A 19539-nucleotide genomic window follows, 5' to 3' on the forward strand; every position below is an offset into this window, starting at 1 on the left:
GTCAAGCTATATACCCTCTTTCACTTCCTGTTTCCTTGTCTCTCAAAGTAGGAGAATTACAGCCTGCTGCTAGAGTGTTTGATCAGGTTAAATAATTTGTGTCTATAAGATGTCACGTACAGTCACAAGCTCAGTGAGAAAAGGGCTGTTGCCTGTTCTTCTGCAACTCAGTGCTTGACAAGACATGGGGGAAAACCAGTCCGTAATTTGTGTGTGATGCAAGTAGGAACAAAAATAATGTCTTGCCTTTCCCTAGCAGTACTCTTACAGCTTTGCTTCATTTACATCTTTCCTCCTTTCCTTTCCTCTTTCCCATCCTCCACCAAAAGAGCCTGAGACTCTCTCAGAATAATAGATTCAAATTAATTTAAAGGTAGGCTCATTCTCACGAAATAATAGTAACATAAAAAAAAATCTGTGCACATCCCAGAATACGTTGTATTTGATTTACACACACACACGTGTGCACACACACACACACACACACAATCAGGCTACCTCCCACTTGCAGAGGGAGAAGGACCACTTTTTCTGAGTTTTCACTCACTGAGCGTGAGAACAATGTCTCTTACACAGACTTTCTCCAGGCTTCGTGCATGGTGTTTTTAATTGAATTTCGGCTTTGTAGCCATAGATATAGTCTCCTAATAGAAGAGAGAAAGTGGAGACATAGACATTCTGCTGAGATATTGGTGTTATCATATTTTAGTTGGAACGGACTTAAGACAGCATAGAGTCATAACATTTCATGGGTGAGAATCCATTATGTTGTCACTTGGACAAGAACCTGGATCTTCTGCCATCTTGTCCACGTGGGTGAAGAGGCAACTGTGCAGGGGATGGCAGGCATCCTTCTTGCTTGAGTTCCATGTTCTTGCTAGTTTTCATTGCTCAGCTGCCTTTAGTTTATGTACATGAGGCCTCACATGGGAAGGTCACTCTGTCCTGATAGAATGAGTTTCTTATCAGCAAAAAGCTCTGGACCCACTCATATTTCCCAGAGTTTTCTGATGATCTGCTGACACTTTATATAATTGAGACTTAAGAAAATACTGAATATAAAATCCTTATTGTTATTGTTTGCCCTCGAGTTCCATAGGAATGAGGTGTTGTCTCAGGCTGTCTAAAGTTAGATCTGAACAATGATAGGGTGATAGGTTGTGCTGCTTTACCTCCAAAGTCAAAGGGGATTTCCACCTTAGCTTTTAGACTCAGGCTTTTAGAATTAGATTAGTTCAAATCTTGCCTTTACCAATTATTATCTTTGTGTCTTGGGGGAGAAACTGTACTTTTTTGTGTCCAAATTTGTTTATCTGTAAATAAGTTCAGTATTTATTTTAAGGTTTCTGTTTCAGAATTGAATGAGCTAATACTCTCATTTATACCTAAAATAGTGATTGCATGGTTCTATGCTGGTGCCTTGGTAGTTGATTACTAAGGGACTCCGCAGTGAGAATGGGGGTGGGGGACTCCGGGGTAATAGAGCTTATATTCCAGGATATGCTTGTAAAAGACTGGATGTGCAGTGGATTTTTAGTAAATATCTACTCCTTTCCTAATCTGCATTGATTGTGTATATATCTTTATACTAATATATGAACAATTTTTATTGCAATTTAAATATCTTTGTAGTACTTACAATATGTAGCTTTAAAAAATACGTGAAATAAAATGATTTGACTTTTATTTTCTTTTCAATAAGCATAACAAAGCAAAATAAAAAGAAGAAAATGTTTGAAGGAGTAGAAATAATTTTATTTCTTGGAATCAGTTCCGTATAATAGGTTTTTTGTTCGTGTTGTTAAACAGCATATAAAACTGATAAGTTGTGACATTCTGGAAATGAGGAAACAGTGGAGACATACTACCTCTAATGCAGTCACTTTGTTACCAAGTCCATACTCGTTCTGCTTGCTGCATGACAGGCCAATAAATCGGGAGATGAGATGTTGGAGTAAGGAATAGTGACTTTATTTGAAAAGACGGCAGACCCAGAAAATGGCATATTGATATCCAGTAGAACTCTCTTCCCCAAGGCAGAATTCAGTCTCCTTTTATACTAAAAAGCGGCGGGGATGTGGCTGGTTGTTGCAAACTTCTTGCTGTACGAAATGTTTCTATTTGAAACCCTTTGTTCCTGCAGCTGTTCATGTGGGTCAAATTATGGTGCCCCCGTATAACCTCCAAAAAAAAGAATTTTTTTGCAACTTGCCATCTGTACATAAGTGTAGAAGAGCTAATATCCTTAAAGATCAGAGCCCGGAGAATAGGCCCTCCTGGGTATTTCAGGCTAAAGGCAACATTCTTTTACAAAAGGTGCAGAAACAGCAAGTCTGAGCCTAGAAAACAAGGTACAGGTTTAAAGTCAGACGAACACATCTAATATGGAGTGAAATTTGTTCTTTTCTATTAGAATTACTTTTTCTACCTCATAAATAATTTTAGTAAGAAACATGAGCAATTTTTTTATTTTTGCTTCTTAATAAAGGACTACAACTACACTTTAGTGAGCAGGGATGCTGTGCGTGCTTTGGGGACACAGCAAACTCTTGTTGGGGGTGCTCGACCCTGCAACATGTCTGATGCCCCGTGAGTGTTGGTGAGGGTCCCCCTAACCAGGGGCTCTCTTCAGGAACCACCATATGGGCATTGACCTCTGGAGACCTCTTTTTCAGCTGCAGGAAATTTTTTCAGAATCTGTGATGGGAAAATCACTCCAGCTGGGGATAATCAGGGAATAAAGGAAGAGGAAAAGGGCTTGAATTAGAGTAGAAGAGAAAGAGAGAAGATCAGGGAGCCTGGGGGCTTGGCAGCGGGGCCTCGGGAGAGAGAGTAGCAGAGAAATGGAAGTGACCGTCTACGGAACCAGCTCTTGCACCTTTTCCCGCACCCAAGCCACACAGCTCTTAATTGGACCCAGGAATCTCTCCTGTCTGGATGTCACCCTGGGCAGAACCTTGAGAATCGAAGGTAAGGGGTGGGCAGCACTCACCTAGCGAGTCACTGAGGACTTTGATCAAGTCCACATTGACATTCCCAGTCATATGCCTTCACCTGTTCTTTATCTCAGGATCTGAGAAGCAGGAGCAAGGAACACAGGGAGAGATCCAGGAAGACATCTGACTGTGTTAAGAGACGACAGTCACAGCGACACTGGGAGTGAAAACACTTGTAGCAAAATAAAATAACTTCACAACTATTGCATCAGAGCTGCATGTGTGAGAGAGCCTAAGCCTGTCTCAGAGTGCAGGGGAAAAGAGGAAAGGAATGGTAAAATTAACACTGATATTTGAAATTTTGTTAAATAGCCTGCTACAGTTAATTTTATCACGTGAATGTATGCAGGTTTATTTCTATGAGCATTTATAGGTTCACACAACCCCACCAGCCCGTCTTGCCCCCATCGGGGATGGGATTTCTCAAGCACAGTGCCTCTCCTGCTTGCGTGGACCACGCTGCGGGTCCTCGCCTGGGGCCGCACTGCTACAGGACACTGAGTCCCCGAGGCACGATCTGGGATACATGACAGGAACATCTGTGCTCTTGGCTGAGGGCCTCCGTTTCACCCTGCTGTGTAAGAATGCCGGTGACTCAGTTAGAAGCATGCATCCAAGCCGTCCTTCCGTGTCATCACCATGTAGAAGCAGTGTCTGAATCTTCTGAATTTCTGCAGAATGCGGTTTACAGTCACCTTCAACAAGTGAGTGTGTGTCCTCTTTCAAGTGGAGGAATTACTGCCATTTTCCTGGAACTTACTCACCACTAGTCCATCTGATTTTTCTGTGCTAGGATTCAGTATGGCCTGCTAATAACTCTGCAGTCAGATCTAGAAACCCTGATGAAGAGGATTATTTATTTTCTTTCTTTAGATGATAGAATTTTATTTTCAAAATTGTGAGTTTTCTGTTCTTGGAGGAATTTTTTCGGGGGTTGGATAAACAACTTTGCTCTTACCATCTTTGTGACCTGTTGCTATATGCGTCTCACCTGTCTTCTGTCACTTGTGAGGCGGTTCCATTTGTGACCCTGTCCTGGTTGTTCATGTAATAAAACATAAAATCTGTAAAAGTACAGTCCCTTTTACTCCGAAGACATTCCACAAATACTCCTTTAATCTGTGTGTGGTTTTAACAAGACACAATCATTAGAACATATACTTGCAGGTTGCCAGTGCAAAATCCCCAAATCAATTGTCTAGCTCAACATCTAAAATCTTTCTAATCTACGTTGGATTTGTATGGATAAGTGAAGTTGTTTGCTAAGAACTCAAGACCAGGTTTATAATACAGGCTGATTTAGCTCAGCAGGTCCTCCCAAGCTGAAGCTCTGCCAGAGGGCGGGGCCAAGGGGAGAGGGCGGGTCCTGCCCTCCCTGAGCTGACAGTTTCATGGCAAAGACCTTCACCAGGTGAAGAAATTGAAGTTTCTTCTAAGAAAATTGGGTCTGAAGAGTCCAAAAAGCGCGGGAGTGACACAATCCCATTTGTCTAAAGTAGGGAAGAGTGGCTGTGGGGCCACTTGGGAGACTCATGAGTCCAGGTGCGCAGTGTTGGTGGCTTCCACTTGAGTGGTAGGACAGTCAGTGGGTAAAAGCGAACAGATTGAAGGCATGTTTTGATGGTTAAAATGAAAGGATCAATGCTGTCTGTGAAGGTAGGATGGAGTAAGGCCCAGGTTTCTGGGTGGATTAATGAGTTAAATAATGGTCCTGCTGTGTTCTGAGGACGGAAAGCTGCAGAGGGAGTTCTGGGGGAAAACTGATGAGTTCAGCTGTGGGTAAAGTGAAAAGGTATTAGATGTGTGATCTGGGAGCTCTGGTGAGAGCCAGTAGTGAGTAGGGGGCGGGGAGAGAGACTTTCATATCATTTTGTCTTCTGAACATACATATAAGAATGAGTAATGACATAACCCCTCTATATTCTGGATTTAAAACCCAGTAACATTTTGCTATATAGGCTGCAGGGGTTCTCAATTTTTTAATAGAAATAGAATAAATTGAAACAAAACAGTGGAGTTAATGAACATCTTAGAGTTGATGTGTGTCCTTGTATGTATTTTGATTTCTCATCTGTTTATAAACATAATCTACAAAAAGTTAACTTGCTTAGCATAACTGTTAAATAGAGGGACGTGACACACTCTGTTGGTGGCTCAAGGTGATTTCTTGGGCAAATTATGTAGCCTCTCTGTGCCTTAGTTGCATCTTCTGTGACTGCCCCAGGGCCCCTCATCACAGCTGATTCCCTAGAATAGATGTTGGGAGGGAGGCTGCTGAAGGGAGTAAGAGGTGGCAACTGCTAGGGACACTGAAGAGAGAGACAAAAACAGATTAAAGCCAAGAAACTGAGTGCTAATACACTCAAAGGAGAAAGAATCCCGCAGTGTTTTGAGCCCCTTAGCATAAGGGAAACAAAATCACGTGGATCCAAACTCTTGAGCATATGAGTATTGTGGGTGGGAGGGTGTTATCAGAAAAGGGTTGAAAGAGGCCTTTTGGTTTCCCTTAACGTTTCCAGTAAGGATGGGGCACAGAAGCGAAAACCACCCGCTTCACAGTAGAAGGTGCTGTTTTGTGCAAAACTGACGAAGGTTGGAGACCAGTGATCAGTTGTGCTGGCAAATGAAGAGACTTCTGGATTGGGGCACTTGCTGTGACTTCCAGGTGACCTGCTGGCTGGGGGCTGTGAGGCGGGCAGTAGGTTTGCAGTGTGACCTGGGCATAATCCCTGGCTCTGAGGCCCCTGCAAGTTTCTGCAGCAGCTGCTCTTGCCCTGCGATGGGAGGGCATAAAAGGGCATTGTAGCACACGAGGGCAGGAAGGGGCTGCTTTAAAAGCAGACATGTAGCCTCCTGCAGCTGCAGACCTGCAGGCAGTTTGGTTCATTGTCGTGGAGTGGACTTTGGAGGCCTTAGTGTCGTCTTAAGACTTGTTTTCCCTTGGGGACCGGGTTTGCCTTTGCATATTAATATTGAAGGTTTGGGCTTCTGGCAAAGCTGTTTTCACAGATGGGTATATACGTAACATATCGTATAAAATAAAACGTTTTTATTTAATATGTGGGACTTTGCAGTTTTTGGGAACAGCTCTTTTGACCTGGTCTCCACGGAGGACACTAGCGGTCGGCAGAGCGTGCGGGAGGGCAGGCGGCCTGCAGTGCTGCTGCGGGGGGTTCTCCCCAGCATGGTGCTCTGCTGAGTTCACTCTTCTATGAGTTTGGTTGCCAGAGGAGCAGACAGCATAGTAATGAGTTCTGGTGGGATTGTATAATGACAGGAAGAAAGAGGGAGCCGTAGTTCTTCGGGACTACTACACACTTTTGGTTCCTGATCCAGTGTGTCCCATTACAGAATTGATGAGTTGTGTCTATTTTGGGACTTGATTGAAATAAACCTGCAGCCTGAATGTTAAGAGTTATGTTTTATTTGTCAGGAGGACTCGAGCCAGGATGACCGCCTCTCGGAACACTCTGAGGGACTGCTCCCAAGAGTAGGGGAGAAGCTAGGATTATATAGGAGCTTTCCAACAAAGACCAGGTAGTTAGAACAATAAAACATTGCTTGTTATCTAAAGAAAGCCAGGTATCTCACGTTCAAGAATTTAGTGCTTTTCAATATATGGGAGGAAGCCAACATTTGGGCTCACTGAATATATTCTTTAGACAAGCACCTAGCTATCTAGGGCCAGTAATCTGTCCTTTCTTATTCTGAGTCTGCTCAGAGGGCACCGTTGTGAGTGGCTGCAGGCCTGTTTTCACTGGGGTGCGGCAGCAGTCGCTGATGACTTATTTTCAGCATTCTTTGTTTAGTGACATGGTTGCAGTATTTTCATTCACATTGTAGTATTTTCGTTCACAGAAAATTATGATATTACCCTGATTATGGATAATCTGGAACCTTGGAAAGGAACCGAGATGGAATTACTGCAGGTAACTTCTACTTTAATAAGCCGTGTGCAAACATAAAAACGGAGGAAGCATACAAAAGGATTCGGTGGTGAATGGGAAGGGTTTCTGCACGTTACAGGAGAAGGCAAGGCAGAATTCCTCTTCTTTGTGGGCAGGGACGTGAGTCCAACTTTCCTTTCTGAAGTGCTTTCTGAGAACAGTTTATGGTAATTAAGGAACGTAGACAAACGGTGGCACACATTGCATTTAAGATCTGGCCGGTTTCAAACTTGGGTATTGGACAGGTGGATTTCATAGGCAAGTGGTCAGGTGGATGGGACAGAGATGGAGCCCAGGCCTGGGGCCATATTCACGTTGAAATCGCCATTACCTCACCATAGCACATTGGACTAGAATGTAACCACTCTTAACCTGTTGGTGAATCTGTGAAATGGGCATGATAATATTCGTTACTTTCTGGGATTGTTGTAAGTTCTAAAGGGTATTATAGCACACATGAAACACTTAACACACTGGCACTTAGCAGTTTACACTTTGTGCGGCCACCAAGCTTGGCGTGTGTCAGAGCCGTAAAGGCAGTATTTATCTGTTGAGGATGCACTGGTAGCCCCTTGGCTAGGTTGTGAATTTGGTGATTTCCTTTAATACTTGTAACTCTGTGTGCCATGGGCAGTTATTTTCATAGACAGATGAGGAATCTCAGGGTAAAAAAGACTGTAATTTGCCCAAGGTCAGACCATAATTTTGGGTGCAGGGGCCTCGGTTCAGCATGGGCCCCTGGGACTTGTGCCTTCTCCGTTCAGCACCAGAGCCAGATGTGGGCTCGGCTGTTTCCCTGCCCAAAATATCCGGCAGGCCGCAAGACACAACTGGCCCCGTGCTGCTTGAGCAAAATCTCCGGAGGAGAGGCAGTTACAAAAGGGATAAACATAAAAACAGACGACAGCAAACTGTGATCAGCTCTGAGAAGGAAAGGAACACGTCTCGCCGTGCAGAGCTGGGAGCTTTCCCATCGGGCTGCTCTGGGGGCGTTCATCTCAGCTTAACAAACTCTGCTGCTGCACCAAGGCAGGAAGGCAGGGCGCGTGTGGCCAGGTAGACAGGGCCTCATTGATCGTACTCATTCCCCATTAAGCGACAGCTCTCACGGGCACTTAACTAATAAACAGATGTTGGCCATAATTGTCACGCATTTTGACTGGTAGCTTTATTGGCGCCAACTTTGAGAGGAGGTCATTGAAGCTGGGGAGTTTGCTGCATGCCCGTGATTACCATGGAAATATTCCCACTGGTCTTTCAACCTAGACTGGTGTGGCTGTCATGTCCCGGCCCTGTGAATGGCATCGTGTAGCTTCTCCCAATTGCCCCAAATAACTTACATTGATATGCTTAATTCGTAGGAAATGGTATGTGGTAATAAGGGAAAAAAGGCAGTAAGAAATTGTTTGGAAAAGTAGAAAAATACCTATTCTTTCCCAGCTGGGGGAGCGTACCCTGTATCACCCACCCTAATCACTGCCTGTCACCTCCTTCCTGCCGACTCCATGTTCAGAAGCCACTCTGAGCCTTGGGAGAACATTTTGCCTCATGAAACTTTTGACTAGGACCCGTGACTTCTCTGTCCCTGGTTAACTCTCTCTTCAAAGCCAGGTAAATTTTTTGCAGGCTCCTCCACTCAGATGTAAGAATAGCCTCTTTAAACTTCTTGATGCAGCTCCTTAATGAAGATCTTGCGATGGAAACCTAGCCAAAACCTGGGAGGTATGCACATAGTGACTGCAACCACAGCACTTTGTGAGTTCAGAATCAGTGGGGTGGGTGACCCAGGAAAGGCTTTTTTAAGGTAATAAAGGGAAAGAGAAAGGACGCAGGCTATGTTGAAAGAAACATCTCGGTCACAGCCAGCAAGACACCTGTATTCAGGATGGGGTGTGGCGAGTGCAGAGTTCTCACAAAAAAAGAACTGATGTGAAGGGAGGGAGGACAGTTGGGTACTTTATTGGGGAGGAAAAAAGTGGGCTGAACATTTCCTGGTTGAACAAGAGGATTGTGACATGATGTGCTTGTATTTTGGAGAGAAGGGTTTTGTGGGGACAGGCCTAGGAGTACGCTGTCTGGCTGGGGAGTCAGCACAACAGGGAAACACAGAGAACCGGGCAGACCCCAAGACCCATGCTGGGGGAGAGGCTGCCTGCAAGCTGGAGCCCTGGAGGCTGCTTCTGTCCCTTTGCTGGGGTCTCAGACCTCCCTTCACAGACCAGTCCTGTTGATACAAGAATAAAAAACGTTGGGCATGAGAAGGGCTGTGTCCCAGGCTTTTGTTGAGTCCCTGGGATGTGCCCCACCAGATTTTGTTCCTTGACTTCATGCAGTAAAGAATTCAAGAGCAAGCCAGTGTTGAGTAAAGGTATATTTATTCAGAGAGATACATTGATAGGCAAGAGAAACTTCACGAGGTGTGGGGGTTTGATGCTCAGATTAGAAGTAGGTACACACTTCACAGACAGAGTGTGGGCCTTCACCAAAGAGGGAAAGAGTGGTGACCGCGAGGTGGCGCTGTGTTGCTTGTTTTCTTGGGCTTGGTGATTTCATATGCTAATAAGTAGAAGGACCAGCCTTAGGGCAAGGGGCTGGGATTTCCAAGGAGTTGGCCATTTCCCACCCTTTGACCTTTTGTGGCTATCATTGGGACTGCCATGGTGCCTGGGGCATGTTATTCACCACGTTACTATTACAATGGGTGTTTACTGAATCTCAAGATCTGCTAGAAGTTAAATCTCTTCATCCTGAGCCTCAAGACCTATTGGGGTTTGAATCCTTCACCATTTCTATGTTAATTGCGGTGGCCTTCCTTGAATGGCTGTGCTCTTCCCCCTTCCATCCTGTCTCACTGTGATGACACAGAGACAGCAAAGGCCAGGCCCTACCTGTGCTCCTGCATTTAAAGGCTGCAGGTTTGGGGTGGGCTTATGATGACTCTGAGTGTTGAGAAGGATGTTTCAGATTTTCCCACGTGAGACATGGGGATTTACCAGCAGCCACTGCAGATTTATCCCACGGGCATTATCCCTTGTGTTGTTATGGAAACAACAGGCCAGCCAAGAAACAAGAATCACTCAGAGGGTTGGAGTATTGAGATTTATTACGTTGGTGGGCTCTGAGGGGCTTCTTTTCCAAAGCTCTGAGCCCCTCCAAGATGTGCACATGATGTTTTATACGGTTAATTACAAGTATGGGACTATTAGCCAATAAGGCTCAAACAACAAAAAGCAAGGAATCAGTACACTGTAGCTTATCAATTTGGAACAGATCCCGTTACTGACAATTGTTCACCTTGGATTTTCGGGTTAGCTTTTTAGCCCAGTAAACTGACACTAAACTTCAGATTTACCAGGTATCCCAGCAAAACTTAGATCAGTAAACCGACACTTATCACACTTAGATTTGTGACTTAGCTTGTTAGACCAGCTGTGGTTTTCCTTCACAATGTCACTTATCTTTTCTATTTTTCTTTTTTGCTTTTTTTAAGTATTTAATCCAAATTTAATATCAGGGTTTTTTGGGAAAGAAATTTCTCTTTTTCTTTTCTTTGGTGATCTTTTATGGGGGCAGGTAATTAGACGTATTTATCTGTTAGTGGAAGCCCTGGGGCTTGAACCCAGGACCCCGTGCACGCTAAGCACACGCTCTACCACCCGCCCCATCATCTTTTCTTTTTGGTTTAGCTGCCAAGAATCCTACAACTGAATTTCTAGTCAGCCTTTAACACTTGCTCTGACTTCATGGAATCCATTTTTATGAGTTTATCTCCCCCTGGTTTCATTTAAGTATTGAATCTCCATTTTCTCTTCATTCTCAGGTTTGCCTTTTTGTTGTTAAGGTTGTTAAGCTGTTTTTAAAAGAATTGTTTAAATTCTCTTTAGCAAGAGGCTGAATGTGAATAAATATGTAAACAAACAGCACAATTAAATGCTTTTATACATTCTAAACTATTTAGTAGTTACTTAAAAACCGAATTGAATATTAAAGTGATAACATTTTAGAAATATTTTTTAATTTTTTAGAAAGATATAGCTGATTTAAAATATGATATTAGTTTCATGTGTACAATAGATGCTCCATTTATAGTTACTGTAAAACATTGTCTGTATTCCCTGTGTTGTAAGGTACATCCCTCTAGCGTGTTTACATTACATGTTGCAGTTTGTGTAAGAAAGTTGGGTAATGCAGAGTCTGGGACGTGGCTGTGTCTGACCCAGGTTCACGCTCACCCTGCCTGTCAGAGCTCAGGCCTTCACTCCTTTCTGCAGGGGAGCGAGTGGAGGCAGCTCTCATCAGTGCTGTCACCACCCTCTGAGTGGCAGTGACAGCAGTCACTGTGTGTGGACGTGCAAAGTGTTTTTCCAAGAGCTTTATATGCGTTTCTGAATTTAATAATAAAAGCCCTCCTGTGAGGAAGCGTTTTAAGCTTTTAATGTATAATACATCTTATTTTGATATTGATAGATTTCAAACCACCAGAAAATTTAAAGGAGTAGTAAAATAAAACCTTAAATACAGTTCACCTTAAAGGGCACTATTTGACTTTTTATGTCTGGCTTTTTAGCATAAAGTTTCAAGGTTCATCCATATTGTAGCCTGAATTAGTACTTTATTCTTTTTGTTTGATAATATCATTTTCCTTTTTTTCGTTTTTGGTCTATTTAAAAATATTTTCATTGAAGTCTAGTCAGTTTATAATTTTGTGTCAGTTTCTTGTGTGCAGCACAACATTTCAGTTAATTAGGAACATACCTGTATTCATTTTCATACTCTTTTTAAACACAAGATACTATGAGATATTAAATATATTCTCCTGTGCTATACAGTATAAACTTGCTGTTTATTTGTTACATACTCAGTATCTGCAAATCTTGAACTCCCAATTTATTCCTTCCCACACCCTCTCCCCTCTGGTAACCATAGTTTGGTTTCTATGACTCTGTGTCTGTTTCTGTTCTGTAGATAAGTTTATCTTTTTGTTTCTTTCTTTTTTTTTTAGATTCCACCTGTGAGCAATCTCATATGGTATTTTCCTTTCTCTTTATAGCTTACTTCACTTAGAATGACATTCTCCACGTCCATTGATGTTGCTACAAATTGCATTATTTTATTATTATTTTATGGCTGAATAGTAGTCTATTGGACAAATATGCTACAACCTTTTTATCCAGTCATCTCTCAGTGGACATTTCGGTTGTTTCCATGTCTTGCTATTGTAAATAGTGCTGCTGTGAAAATTGGGGTGTAGGTGTCTTTTTGAATTAGGGTTCCTTCTGGATATATGCCCAGGAGTGGCATTGCTAGTTCATATGGGAGGTCAATTTTTTGTCTTTAGAGGAACATCTATACACTTTTCCACAATGGCTCCACCAAACTGAATTCCCTCCACAGTGTAGGAGTGTTCCCAATTCTCCGCAGCCTCTCCAGTATTTATTGTCAGTGAACTTCTGAATGATGCCTATTCTGACTGGTGAGAGGTGATACTTGATTGCAGTTTTGATTTGCATTTCTCTGATAATGATATTGAACATTTTTTCATGTGGCTACTGGCCATTTGTACGTCTTCATTGGAGAAATGTTTCTTTAGGACTTCTGCCAATTTTTGAATTGATTGTTTGTTTTTTTTCATATTAACTGTAAAAGCTGCTTACATATTCTGGGAATTAAGCCCCTAGCAGTTTCATTTATTGCAAATATTTTCTCCCATTCCATAGGTTGGTTGTCTTTTTGTTTTGCTTACTGTTTCCATAGCTGTGCAAAAGCTTGTAAGTTTAATTAGATCCCTCTTGTGTATTTTTGGTTGTTTTTCTATTGCTTGAGTAGACTGATCTAGGAGAACATTGCTGAGATGTATGTCAGATGTTTTGCCTATGGTTGCTTCTAAGAGGTTTATAGTGTCTTGTTTACATGTTTAAGTCTTTAACAGATTTTAATTCTTTTTTGTGTATGCTGTGTGGCAGTAGTCTAGCTTCAATGATTAACATGCAGCTGTTCAGTTTTCCCTACACCATTTGCTGAAGAGGCTGTCTTTACTCCATTGTATGTTGTCACCTCCTTTGTCAAAGTTTCAATGACCAAAAGTTTGTGGGCCTATTCTTGGTAATTTTGTTTATCCGTTCATTGATGGATGGATATTGTTAGTAACTTTTGGCTACTCTGAATGATACTGCTATGAATATTGATGTGAAATTTTTTATGAGAATATGTTTTCATTCTTTTGGCTGTACATTTGGCCCGCCATATCTGTAGTTTCCACTACATGGATCTAGATGGCTGATTGTAAAGGGACTCGAACATCCTTGGATTATGGTATCCAGGGTGTGGGGTTCCTGAAACCAACCACCCAAGGGTATTGAGGGATGACTCTACATATAGGAGTGGAATTGCTGAGCCATACAACTCTAAGCTTTTGAGGAAATACCAGACTTCTCCAAAGAAGCTGCAGCATTGTCCCTTTCCCCTGGATGCATATGAGGTTTCTCTGCCTCCTGAATGACATTTGTTATTGTCCATGTTTTGGTTATAACCATCCTAGTGGGTGTAAAATGAGATCTCATTTTGTTCTTGATTTCGCTAGTGATGCTGAGCATCGTTTCATATGCTTATTGGCCATTTGTATATCTATTTAAATTCATGGTAAATTTAAAAATTGTGTCTATTTTCTTGTATTGCTCAGTTGAAAGCATTCGTTATATATCCTGGATACTACTCTCTTATTAGATACATGCTTTGCAAAATTTTTCTTCTATTCTGCAAACTGTCTTTTCACTATATTTTTTTAAACATTAAAACAATTTCTTTACAGGGGAGGTAGATAGATGAAATGATTTATTTTATTTTTCTTACTAAGCACGCCCTCTCTGACTTGAGATAACCATTTCCCCTGTCATTTCACTTTCTTGATGATGTCCTTTGTAATAAAAAGATTTTAATTTTGGTGAAGTCCAGTTTATCTGCTTTTTTCTTCTATCACTTGTGCTCTTGGTTTTGTATCTAGGAAACCAAAGCCTATCCTAGGCCCACAAAGATTTATACTGTGTCTTCTTTTAGAAATTTTATAAGTTTAATTTTTACATTTCTGTCTGTGATCTATTTTGAATTAATTTTATTTGTTATATAAAATATGGGTGTTCAGATTCCAGATTGATTCTTTTGCCTGCAGATACCCAGCTGTCCCTGCACCATTTGTTGAATAGGCTATTCTTTCAATGGAGTGTTTTTGGCCCCCAGGTGGAAAAGTGTCTGTAAATGTAAGTTTTTCGCCGTGGGTTTTTATTGTGTCTCTTAAATTTATTTATCCAAACTTATGCCAGTTTCATACTGACTTAGTACTATAGCATTTTAGTACACTTTAAAGTGAGTCCTCCAACTTTACTCTTCTTTTTCAAGGTTGTTTTTGCTGTCCTGGGCCCCTTGCACGTCCATATGAATTTTGGGTTCAGTTTTTCAATTTTTGCAATGAAGTTGGCTGGAATTTTGATAGGGATTCCACTGAATATATAGATCACTTTGAGGAGTCTTAACATTTTTAATAATAATGTCAATCATTCCATGAAAATGGAATGTCTTCCATATATGTAGATCTTTTAAAATTTATTTTGTTGATACTTCAAAAAGTTCAATGTACAAATCTTGTAAATTTTTGTTAAATGTATCTCTCACTTTATTCTTAATGCTGTTGTAAAAGGAAAGGCTGAGTTTCTTATGGGTGGTACTATATATCAATGTTCTTATTTCTAGAATTCCTTCACAGCAAATACCCTAGGTATATATTTGCTACATAAATCTATCCACAACTATTCCCCGCCCCGTGTTATAAGAAACCAAGACCCAAGGTAAGCTACTTGAAAACACCTATGTGGAAGTGAGAAATGAGACCCATGGTTGGGGCTTTGTGCAGATGATACTGAGAGCTTATTCAGAATGGCTTCTTCTTAATTACTTTTAAACAACCCTTTCAGTGTATTTAGTCAGATACATTAAGATTATGCCCTTTTGATGTGCGGAGTAGCTAAGACTATAAGTTTCAAATAAATTCTAGTGAGAGTGTTGTACTTGAAACATAATTTGCATCAATCTTTGAAGAATTATGTTTCAGGAGATTTGACTAAAGAACACCTATCTTTATTCTATAACGAGGACTAAATGCTCAAGCAACATGTAAGAGTTTGAGCAAACTGCCCCCGCCCCGTAGTGCTGGGTGGCTGCAGATGTAACTGGAGTCAGTGCTTACCTCTCCCAGTACGCTAGTGCTGATCTGCTCAAAGTGGTTCATCCAACAGTTTGTCAGTAGCCTGTTGGACAAAGTCATAAAACATTGATTGAAGATTGCTAGAATGCAATATATTCTTACTAATATTAAGTAAGCACACATTGAGTGCTTACTGTATGATGGAATTGTCCCTCAGCCTCACATGAATATTATTTCTCTTAAAACCTCATATATTTCCTTGTTATTCTCACTTTACAGATAAGGAGACTGAGAATTAGGTCTTCTCTCTTTTGGGGGGAGCTCATTATCAATGATGGGAAGTTGTAAGGAAAAAGATATTGATTCATCATGAGAAAACATTTTTGTGAGAGTCAGCAATGAAGATGAACACTGAAGAATGTGATCATTGTTCGAGTGAGACAAGCCCTGGGTTGTGTGGAGTCAGCATCCCTGTCCTGGACACGGCACGTGTAGAGCTGCGTGCTGGGTGAGGCAGCGCGGCCACGCAGGGAACGCGGATGCTGGGGTCTTAGGCTGTGCTCAAGCCCAGTGGGGCTTTCTCCTAAGGGCAGTGCACCATCATTGACAGATTTTAAGTAGGAGAATAGGCTGCTCTCGTAGTTCACATTTGTCTTGTAGAATGCTTGGAAAAGTTTAGAAGGCTTGGCAGGAGGTGATGTGCTGAGTCAGAGTAGGGTGGCTGCGAGGTGTAGCAGTGTTCAATTTTCAAGTGGTTTTCAGGCCCAGGCTTGTGGCTTAGTAGCCGTGTCAGTTTGAATGACACACACAAGGAATTGAAACAATTTATCTAATCAATTGAAGCAGTGATGTACCCAATTCCCAGGACTGTTGTGGAGATCCAGTGAGATACACTGTGCAGTGTGCAGCGTGGTCTCCAGCACAGAGTCAGTGCTGAGTGAGTGCCAGTGAGTATCTGGTAGGTCAGTTGAGGGTGGTGGTACTCTGTGACTGAGGATATCTGGTCCCTGAAGGAGGGGTCCATTCACATCTGTGAGTAATGGGCCTGAGTTGGGAGACGCAGGGAGACCTTACCCTCCGACCAGGAGCCCTGGGCAGGACGGCTATGGGAGGAGCACCGTGAAGTCAGCTCTTTGCAGGTTGAGTTGCGAGTGCCCTTGAGATATCTACGCAGAGTCACGAGCTTAAAGAGGAGGTCTGGGCCCAGGCTGTGCATTTTCCTAAAATCTCAACTCCTGAGGACACCGATGTATTGATCACTGAAAGTGAAGTCATACTTTAAAGGACAAATGAATAGTAGTATCATCACTGTCAACAAAGCTCACGTCTATTTATTCATCACTCACTTTGCTAATTGGGTACTTACAGAGCTCACTTCACCGTCCTCCCGTGGGCTCCGGCTCCACAGAGAAGAGCTTGTGTGTCTCCTTCTTTTCCAGAAGAAGACACATTTAGCTTGTAGCCTTCTGTACCTTGCCAGACTTAGGATATTAGTTTGTTGGTTTAATTGTATTTTCTGTTGGCCATGTCCTGACAGGAGAGAAATTTTACCTCATGGTCATGTTTCAATTAGCTGTTACTGAGAATTGCTGATCTGATACATAGTGTATGTATTATATTAACTTTGTAGAGTAGTTATCATTTTTCTGTCTTTGCCCTTTAATTTTGTTTGCCCCTTCAGTGTTCTATCCTTTTTGGGGCCTTATTTTTTTTTAATTAAATAATGTCTGTTAGCAGTTAAGAAAACAAAAGCAAAGAAAAAATGCACATGAGAGCTAAATTTAGAAAATGTCTAGTGTGTTTTCTGTCTCGGCAATGGAGGGTTGTATAACCTCTTGGAAACCTTCATTAGACAAGTTTCTTAAAATGCTCATTGAGAAATAAAATCTTCCTTCCTCATCTTTCAAGCTGCACAACTCATTGTCAAGAAAGGGGAAATCCTCAGAAGCCAAGACAAACGAGAAAACAGGGATTCTGGGAGATAAGTGAGCGTTAGAATCCGTGGTGTGCTGGTTGGCTCCTGAACTGATTTTCAGTTGCCTTGACAGGAGGGCAGGAGTTTAGCCCCAGGCCTCTCACACTAGGAGTTGGATGGGTGATCATATAATGGGCCTTGCCCATCCTGAGAATCTTGGTTTACTAAAGGGTGAAAGAGGAAAAAGAAAATTCCTCAAGACAAGAAAGTAAGGAAAGTCAATTTTTTGGAAGAGGGGGAAAATAACAAATCCAAAGTAAGGATATAGTTTAAAGCTGTTCTGGCATGAGAGTGACCACAAACTCCTGGCAGAAAAGCACAGCTACTCCTTGATTGATAAGTTGTGTTTTGAATGAATCAGTGAACAGCTATTCCGAAAAAGGCCTCCAGAGTCTTGTGGATCAAGATACTGGACAGCAAACACCTCTCTTCCAAGGTCTCATTCAAATAACCAGAAAGGTTTTAAAGGAAATTAGCAATAATCTGAGTTCTATTTATTGACATTACTATATGCTAAGAATTCAGAGGTGACTATGGAGTTGTCTCCTCTTTTATGGACCTTACTTTCTCTTTGGGGAGACAAAATGACATAGTTGGGTATCTTGGTGGAGGGAGGTGTTAGTCTGTTGCAATTAGCCAGGAGAGGAGATTAAGAAAACAGTGAAGGGTGGGTGAACTTTTTAGCTGAGGACAGTCTTGTTCACTTGGCTTTTAATTGCAGGCTCAATGAGCTGTCACTGGAGGGAATAGATCTTACGGAGGATGGGCTTAGCTCAGGCCTCTTTGGAATGGACAAGTGAACCTGGAGAAAGACAGTCAAATCTGTGCAGACATTAAAGTTCACTTGAACGTGTTCCATCCCTGAGCCAAAGATAGGACAAATATGGAGCACTTCTTGAGGGCAGAGGAGTGGTTTTTAAGGTTCTTCAAGAATGAATCCCAGGGAACCGAGATGGCCAGTTGTCAAATTGAGACTTTGTTCTTTGGACGGTGTACCCAGCAAGGGTATTGGCCTTTTATATGTTTCCATTTGTCTTTAATACATGTCTGTTGATGAGGACGTGGGCACAAGTGTTTGACACCTTGTCGAGGCGATTTTGGATACCTGCCTAGAAGCACAGGCACAGTTGCGGCTGCGTCATACATCTTGCAGCCCATCCCTTTCTCCGGCTCTGTAATCACGGCAGAGTGGTTCCTTGTTGACCTGTCCATCTCCTCTGTCACATCATAACCCATGAAAAGACCGGAGCATATTAACTTGGCTTTGTTAAAGTCAAAGGTACAGATCAAATATGGAGTCAGATTTGTTCTTTCCTATTTCAGTAGTGCCATGGAGAAGGCAGTTTGGGCAGCTTTTTGTAGTGTCCTGGAGGCTTTCTCTCTCAGCTTCTGGGCGCCTCTGTTGAAAACCCTTCATAGCTGTCTGGCCTGCTGGAAAAGCACTCTGCCTGTTTTACCCTGAAGATGTGTTCTGTTTATAAACTCATCTCTACTCCTTGGAAAACAACTCAAGAAAAACTCAGTTGGTTTTTCACCAGCCATGGGCAGGGGTGAGATAAACCATGTTATTATTTCATAAAATAATAGTAATAATAGTAATATTAATAGTAGTAGCAGTAGTAGTAGTAGTAATAATAATAATAGTAATAATTATATTAAAAGAATTCTTAAAACACGACTGCACATTGGAGAGAGTCAATAAATGCTTTCTGGCTTAAATCAAAAGTGATGACTCAGTGATTCCATGGCTGCTGTATTTGCTATGCTAGTTACTCCTTTGTTCCATTACACAGTTTTTTTAACTGAAAAAGAAATACAAGCAAATGGTTAAAAAAAAAACTCAAACAGAGCACAAAAATACACAAGTGAAAGAAGTTTTCCCTCATCTTCTGTTCTTTCAGCCCTCTCTGGAGATGCCACTGTTTGCTATCCTTTGGGTGCTGTTCCAGATATGCTTTGCACATTCCCACCTATGTATGTAAATTCCTTTAAAATTTTAGTTATTTTTAACTTAAACGGATTTAAATCCTCAAGTGGCTTCTGGCCGGGTAATAGAACAGAACAAATCTGACTCCATATTAGATCTGTTCCTTTGAATTGAACCCTATGCTCTGTCTCCTAGGCTTCATCTTGCTTGTAATCAATGTCGCCTGGAGCCTGAAATATACAGGAGAGCCTATTCTGAAGCCTCTGACCTTTAAGGATATTTAACACTTTTTCATTCATTTAAAGATAGCAAATTGCAGAATAGAAAATAACGTTTGTTTTGTTGGAGGTTTGCAGGGATCTGACCCACGCAGATAGCTGCAAGAACAAAGGATTCTAACAAGAAGGAATTCCTACACTAAGAAGTTTGCAACAACCAAGCACATAGGAAAGGATCCTGAATTGTGACTTGGGGAGATGGTTTTCCAGGACATTAGTTTG

At 41.8% G+C, this 19539-nt stretch overlaps 1 protein-coding gene across 2 annotated transcripts in view; it reads left to right on the forward strand.

Annotated features, from left to right (window-relative positions):
* The first annotated feature begins 3444 nt into the window (after positions 1-3444).
* The window catches only part of LOC140686254 (trafficking protein particle complex subunit 9-like), a 71520-nt gene continuing 55425 nt past the window's right edge, over positions 3445-19539 (forward strand). Inside the window, exons 1-2 of one of the 2 annotated variants that reach the window (XM_072939976.1) lie at positions 3445-3700; positions 6855-6925. In XM_072939976.1, coding sequence (XP_072796077.1) covers positions 6878-6925 — 48 coding nt within the window. In that variant the 5' untranslated portion in view covers positions 3445-3700; positions 6855-6877. Of the gene's footprint in view, positions 3701-6606; positions 6926-19539 lie in introns of those variants that run through there. The other variant, XM_072939974.1, reaches the window with a different exon arrangement.

The sequence above is a fragment of the Vicugna pacos genome, chromosome 16 (genome assembly GCF_048564905.1).
Source record: "Vicugna pacos chromosome 16, VicPac4, whole genome shotgun sequence".
NCBI lineage: Eukaryota > Metazoa > Chordata > Mammalia > Artiodactyla > Camelidae > Vicugna > Vicugna pacos.